The 8,087-nt window shown below is 32.3% G+C and overlaps 1 protein-coding gene across 1 annotated transcript; it reads left to right on the forward strand.

Annotated features, from left to right (window-relative positions):
- The first annotated feature begins 4,206 nt into the window (after window positions 1-4,206).
- On the forward strand, window positions 4,207-6,103 carry LOC18612286 (Leucine-rich repeat (LRR) family protein). Its single transcript, XM_007049008.3, has one exon. The coding sequence runs from the start codon at window positions 4,483-4,485 to the stop codon at window positions 5,728-5,730; it is 1,248 nt and encodes a 415-aa protein (XP_007049070.3). The 5' UTR covers window positions 4,207-4,482; the 3' UTR covers window positions 5,731-6,103.
- The last annotated feature ends 1,984 nt before the right edge of the window (window positions 6,104-8,087 follow it).

An 8,087-nucleotide genomic window follows, 5' to 3' on the forward strand; every position in this document is an offset into this window, starting at 1 on the left:
CTTTGGTGTAAGATAGCAAGTTTTCTTTAATGTGCGTCGTGAGAGAAAAACTTACCTAAATACTTATTTTAAGATTAATATTTTTTAAATGTTTTATTTCAAGATTGCATATTAATTTGAAAAAGAAAATAAAATGAATCTTGAAATGAAATGTTTAGTAAATGTTAGATTTAAAATGAATATTTAAACTCTACTGATAAACATTAATTTGATGTTGGAAAAATTATATGGCATTGGGTAGACTTGGTAATTCATGTTTTCGTATTTTAAACATATCATACATAATTAAATATGAAACACGTTAAGGTTAAACACGAACATGACATGAATAATATTTGTATCTTAAATCTAAAACACGTACACATATACGTTTAATAATCATATGTCACGACAGAACACGATTAACACATTTATTAAATGTGTCAATATACGACACGACACGATTACTACGTTTGACATGATTAAATAAAAATATTTACAGTTAAATATAATTTTATTATTTAAATTTAAAATCAATAATTATAAAAATATTTATAAAAAAATAAAATAATAATAACATCAAATATAACAAAACAAAAGTTCAAAATTAGGGTTTGGGCATAGCATAATTACATTATTATTTTTATAAAATTTAAAAAACTTATTATAATAATTGTTTAAAATTATTTAAGTAAGGTTAAAATCATGTCAAATACGATTAGATATGAAATACGTTAATATTAAATCTAAACATGTTTAATATCGTGTTTTCTCGTATCGTGTACAAAATCATCAAATATAGCATTAGGAAATATGTGTTCCGCATGCATCTTGATGAATTGTCAAGTTTTTTGCCTATCTTTAATTTGAATTTTTAGTCTCTCTACCACGCACACGGATAGTAAAATGCATACTATATAAATAGTTAAATTTATTATTATTATTAACAGTGCCTTTCGCGGTTGGGAGTTGGGATAGGTGGCTGTGGATGCATTGCATACTAATTTAAAACTTGCCAGTTGAGAATATAATTAAGGCCAGCGCTAGCATATGAAGAAGCTGAACCGTTACAATTACAATATAAACTTAAATTGGGGTTACCCCTCGGCCAAGTCCAATTGTGGCCAAACGGGGTCCCAAAATAATGGTTCATGACTTGATGGGCACTGATGAATCAGCAGACCAACACACGATAAAAGGAAACTTATATATGTTGAAAGAATGCTTTCTTTTAACATCAGACTTTTGGCTGCATGCTTTTGCCAGCCCCACTAAGGTTCTTTCCCTGCCAATGCTCTGCTTTGCTCACCAAAGTAACGTTGATGTGCCACATGTGGCCATGTGCATCCGCTCTCTGTTTCTTCGATCTTGTTATATCCCCTACTCTTACCATACTCGTTTCTTTCTTTTTTCTTAAAAACAATATGATCAAATTTTAATGTGTGAGTAAAAAGATTCATTTCTCACAAAATTATGATTATTTTTATATAGTAAATGTTTATCTTTTTCAAAACAATATTCTTTGTTTCTAACTCAAAAATATATAACATGCTTTTCTTTGGGTTTTTTTTTTTTATGTTATACAATTTTTTTTTATTTACCAAACGAGTTCATTATCATTTTAATAAATTTAGTTTCATTTTCTAATTCATATCAAAGATTTTTTATGTAATTAATATGTTTTAGAATTTAATTTATACCAATTGATAAATATATCTTTCCATATTTGTGATTAAATCATTTAATTTTACTTATATCCAAGAAATAAAACCTTAACAATTTACAAATTTTAATTTTTATGCAATGTTGGATTTATTGTTATTTTTAATTAAATATTATGGTTATTTTGATAAAATTAAAAAAATTATATTTGAATTTATATGATATCAACATGATGATCTCTAAATTTTTAATGATTAATAACTCTTATTTACTAGTTGATGTTATAGGAGTTGCTTGGTCTAAAATGACGTAATAAGTTATCTTATTTCCACTATATATAAAAAAATTAATAATCAAATATGAAAATTTAAATCACCCGTAATAAGATTACCATAATTATAAAATTACCACAATGATCTTCAAAATAATATCAAACATTGCCTAAAGAATAAAGACACAAAATAACAGTTGGAGTGTTGTTTGTCTATAAGTCGGATTTTGGGTTTTAACAAAAATCTCACACGGCTCTCTCATTTGCCACTCATTTTAAAGTTCAACTATTGTAAATTAATTCGCATGTTGATCTTAAAATAGACCATTGGTGAGATTGCCTCCATGCGACTGCTATATATATATATATAACTATTATTTGTAAAAAACAAACAAAAGAGTAACGTTTGAATACAAAGCTGTAAGCCTTTCTCTAGTTTTCACCGTGAGAGGTTAATTAGCTAATTTGTTTTTTTGTACATGACATATGAAGCTGATAGATTTCTCAGTTTTGACTCATTTGATGGGAAAAATATGTTACATCCCAAAAAAATCGTGAATTTGAAGTTAATGTTAATAAAAAATTATCAGTAAGACTTGAATTTAAAATCATTCATGATTAAAACAAACAATTCTATCAATTGAACTAGCATTTTGTGATGAGGTTAATTAACTACATTCATGTAATAGAATTAGATTATCATTTTTTAAAAAAGTAATATGAATGTTGGAAATTTTTTTTTAAAAAAATTGAAGGATAGACAAAATCTGGCTTCACTTAGATATGTTTACTATTTTCATGTTTGGTTATCAATTATTTTTAGTCGTTACTTATTTTGAAAATTTCTTTTAGTTGTCACTTTTATTATATACCTTTTACTTTCTCAAATTCTACTATAAAATGAAAATATCTATATATAAGTAAAAGCTTTCTTGCTTAAAATTAAATAATTAAAAAAATACCAATCCAAGTATAATATATAATTTCCTATCCTATAAAGTAAAGTGATGGCTTATGCTATTAGTAAATTGCATATATTAGATGTCTTGCTCAGGTTTAGGTTCGAGTTTGGGTCAATTAATCAAGTATACATGACTTGAAATGACTTGAAAAATGAGTTGTATGTTGCTTATGTAATTCGGGTAAAGTCTGGATAGTAACTTTTAAATATTACTCGAGTATTTATAGTATTAAAATACCTAGACAAACGATAGAATTCACATATAAGTAGTTAAAAAATAGCAGGTACTTATCCCATTGCAATTCCTAATTTGAATTAAAATGAAATGTTGTTTGCCTTGTGATTTTAGTATAAATTGGGTTCCATATTAAATTTAATATTTTTAACTATCACTTGGTCTGTGAAATTAATCCATTTTGGATATATATTAATTAGTAGCACCGATTTTGCAGATAACAAATTATAGTGAATGGAAAATTTCCCTAGGAAGATATTTGTATAGATACCGGAACATATTCAACAGGCACATTTATAGTAATTCAACATAATATCAAGAGAATAATTTGACATTGCGTTGATCCATTCAAATCTCATAACTTTTGTGAGCAAATAGAATATTAGAATTAATAAATGAGGCTTGACTATGAAAAAAATTTCGAACTCCAATTTTATACTAGCATGGTGTCGTCAGTGTTTTATTTTAATGAGATTATATGAACAAGTAGAAACTATAATTGCAATGGAATAGCTAAATAATCGAATAAATATAAATTATTACATCAACTATAATAAATGACCAAACTAACATATGATTAGATAAAATTTAATATATAATTAAATGAAATTCATACGTAATAAGATTTGAATTTAAGAGCCTGAGATTTAAGAGACAAGGCGTCATTGATTAGCATCGACTTTCATTTGAATTGCTTATTCTAGTAATAAAAAACCTGTTCACAATATTAATTAATTATTTTAAAGTTATCCTTTTTGTTAATGCGCTATTGGAGTGGCTTAGAAAGGGGAATCCAAGCATGCATGGAGAGTGAGAGGATGTATGAAAAAGCAAAAGCTAAAAAGGGGAATACACATCAAAATCATCAGAACAAGATTATGGGTCAAAGCTGCTCTAAAGGCAACATATGTAGGACAGGTTATTCTTTAACATCCTTCGTGTCTGAGTCTGTAAGATAAAGTCCAATTCCTATTTACTATAATAAATAAACTTATGCATCTCTAGTTTCAGATCTCCATTCTTTTCTCTCATCTGCGTCCCTTCCAAATTTCAACCACTAACTTTGCAACAAAAACACATAAAATTGACCTCTCTCTGACTCCCTCCCTCTCCGCCTCCTCTTCTGTCATTTTCCTTCTCTCCTCTCACTTCCATCAATTACTGTTATTATCTTGTCTTCTTTTTTTCGCCTTTTCTTTTCATACTAAATTATTACTATTGGATATCACATTTGATTCAACTTTCATCTATAAAATATTCTACTATTCTTTAATAAAATCACGTCCAACCCACCCTCTCCCTCTTCCTTATACTTAAAAGCTTGGTGTGTTTTTGTTTTATTGAATCAACTTAGTACATAGCAACATTTCCCTTATGGCTGAGCAAGCTCATCTTTTTCTTCTTCTTTTCGTGCTGTTTTCTCTCAATGCGGCTGTTTTATCATTTCAGAAGCAACCCAAGATCAGCGCAGTTGATCTGGCGGCATTGTCAGCCATCAAGGACAGCCTGACAGACATTCCAGGCTCAAGATTCTTCTCCACTTGGGACTTCACCGCACCAGATCCTTGCTCCACATTCACTGGCGTTACCTGCTCTTTTGACGATCGTGTCACCATTCTATCGCTCGGCACTGGCCTCTCCGATTCACCTGGCCTCGCTGGCTCACTCTCCCCTGCTCTGTCTAATCTTACGGAGTTAACCCAACTCGTCCTCTTCCCTGGTCTCGTCACCGGTCCCATCCCTCCCCAACTGGGTCAACTCACTAGTCTCCGAGTCATTTCCTTAACCAACAACCGCTTAACAGGACCCATACCAACCTCCTTTTCTAGTCTCCCATACTTACACACCCTCGATCTGAGTTCAAACCAACTTACTGGGTCAATCCCGCCGGGTCTCTCAAAGCTTCCATCTTTAAAAGTTCTCATACTGAGTTCAAACGAGTTAAGAGGCAAGTTACCTAGGACAGTGTCGGCGCAGCTACTACACATGGATTTGAAGAAGAACAGTATCAGCGGACCGTTGCCGAAGTTGCCGTTAACTCTCCGTTACTTGTCAGTGTCCGAGAACTCTATGTGGGGTCCACTCAACGGCCTGGAATCACTATCCGAGTTAGTGTACCTCGACGTTAGCATGAACAAATTTAGTGGGCCCGTCCCAACTTCACTCTTCTTTCATCCGACGCTGTCTTCATTGTTTTTACAACGGAACAATTTATCGGGAGGGCTCCCATCAATCAATATGGACCCCACGTTTCCATCCTACGGTGAGGGATCCATCGTGGACTTGAGCCATAACTTTATCACGGGGGAAATAATCCCGGTGTTGGCTGGAGTCGAGACATTATTTCTGAATAATAACCATCTGGTCGGATCAGTCCCTGAGGAGTATGTCAAGAGCGTGTATAGTGGCACCACCAAGACATTGTATTTGCAACATAATTATTTATCCGGATTCCCGTTACCCCATGGTGTGGCTTTACCTGACACGGCGTCGGTATGCTTGTCTTATAATTGCATGCTGCCGCCGGTGGGGTTATCAGCCTGCCCCGCTAGTGCCGGAAGGCAGCCGTCGAGGCCGGAATCGCAATGTTCAGTATTCAGCCATCATAGCTCCATGGACTGAGATCAGATAAGCTCGATCTTTATACGTTTGATTGCATGAAGCAATAGATTGTAAGTTTATTACGAGTACTATTATTGTCATAGTAATAGTGTGTACCATCTTTCTCTGTTCTTTTTATCTTCCATTATTATACTCCTAAATGAGTGATACATTAAGCAGTTAAAAGCACAGGTTAATTTTAGGCTTTTAGCTGCCTGCCATGCCATGCCATGTCATGCCTTGCCTTATAGGATTATCTTTCTGTTTTTTTTAAGGTGTATGGATACATTTGCCATTAATGGTTTACGTGAAAGGTATGAATGTGAATGAGGGAGGTGTGCCGTGTACAATACATTACATTACGAATTTATTGAAGTTTGTCAAGTTTGAAACAGTGACGTTGTGGTTGTGGTCCAGACGTGCTTCTTTTGTCAATGCATGCGATCCAACCCATCAATTCCTTCTTAAATTGTCCGTCTCTATCTGTGCTCTATGGGGTCTAAACCAGCCAATGCGTTGGCCATCTCGCTTCAAATTCACTTATTTTCCTTTATTATATATTCAGTTAATTAAAAACATCAAAACTTTTAAAGGAAAATTTTAAACCTATAGTATTAGAGAAAATTGAACAAAGGTTGAGCTATACTTATTCAGTTTTTTTTTTTTTTTTGAAAGGCAAAAAGAGTATGGTTATATTCATTAACAGAACAAGGGTCAGAGTCTCTGTACAAATCAACCACTTGACGATGTTTCAAGAAAGGTTGATCACGCAAAAGTTAGCAAAATGTAACCCTGTACAAATCTCCTAAGCCAGACTCATCTCCTGTACTGTACATGATGTTCACCAAGAGACAACAAAGCAAAAGCTCAAAAGAACGAATGTGTTTCAAAATCACAGCAAACCATCAAACCAGAAAATCAAAACCTGCAACTCCCCATTAGTGAGCATCAGTGTTTCATTATCACTTGCTGCATCAGTGTTGACCCACAATAATTCTTGTGTTCGTTGCACACCTCTTTTAGCAAGTTGGTCGACAGCATCATTTGCAAACCTTGACACATGTCGTATTTGTCGTAACGTGCGGGTCGAGCTGGAACCCGACCGCTAGACGTGAACGTGAAAACTCACTAAAAATTAAATTAGGAGTCGCCACCAATCTTTTTTACTAGGTGCGATTGGCCACCTATTGACTCGATTCTAATCGATGAAAACTTAAATTAATTTTAAGCCCACCGAAAAGAACCTTAAACTGGTCTACAATTTTCTGGATCTAGGTTCGGGAGTACGGTTACGCCCGGGGAAGGATTAGCACCCCTCGGACACCCGTTCCATGAACGGTACCATTTTAGATTATCCTATTGGGCTTTAATTTTTAATTTCACTAGATTTCCTTAATTATTATTCTTTATTTTATTTCCTATTTAACCTAAAAAGGAATGCAAGTAGGTGGTGAGATGAAATGCATGATGTGAGATAAAAATGCCGGACAAATAACCTTTTATCGAGGATATTTTCCGAATCCGCCCATCATACTGGTGGGACTCGGGATATTCTCTCACCTAAGGAATTATCCGAGAAACTCGCCTTCGCAAATTCGACGAATAATTCCCGTCATCGGGGTCATCGTACGTTTTCTTTTTAAAATAATATTTTTGTGCATAATGAACCTAATTCGGGCAAAAGCCTTTTATTAAAGATGGTTCTCGAGCCCTCCCATCATACTGGTGGGACCCGAGGACATCTTTTCACCTAAGGAACTTTTCGAGAAATACCCGCCTTCGCAGGATCCCCGAAAGATCCCATCATCGGGGCTTAAACTCGAAAACAGAAATATTTATATGCAATGATATGTATGATGCAATACATATATGCTATGCTAATGCAATTATCTATATTTTTTGTTATTATTAATTATTTTTATTTTATTATATATTTTATTATCATATTTCCTATTTTTATTTCTTATTATTATTATTTTTTTATCTTTATCTTTACATTTTTTGTTCTAAGTTCTTATGTTTTCCATTTATACTTAGACAAATTGCTTATAATTCTATATTATTTTAGTGAATAAAAATTATATATTTTTTATTATATTATTTTTATGTTATATATATTTTTTATATTTTTATTATTATATATTTTTCATAAGCAATCTTTTATTGAAACCTAATGCCTAAGATCTTACTTCATATATATATTATTTTTATTTTTTATCTTTATCTTCACATTTCTTATAGTTTATGCCACTTAATGCTCAATATTTAATTTTAAATTAGTTATTTTTATTATTATTTATTTATTTATTTATTTAATGTCATGTATATTATATTTTCGTAAATTAATTATTTATCATATGTTTGAATTGTTATTACTT

The sequence above is a fragment of the Theobroma cacao genome, chromosome 1 (assembly GCF_053813885.1).
Source record: "Theobroma cacao isolate CCN51 chromosome 1, ASM5381388v1, whole genome shotgun sequence".
Taxonomy (NCBI): Eukaryota; Viridiplantae; Streptophyta; class Magnoliopsida; order Malvales; family Malvaceae; genus Theobroma; species Theobroma cacao.

What these genes read in the sequence shown, in the direction of transcription:
- LOC18612286 (XM_007049008.3), top strand. Translation starts at nt 4,483, where the DNA reads ATGGCTGAGCAAGCTCATCTTTTTCTTCTTCTTTTCGTGCTGTTTTCT.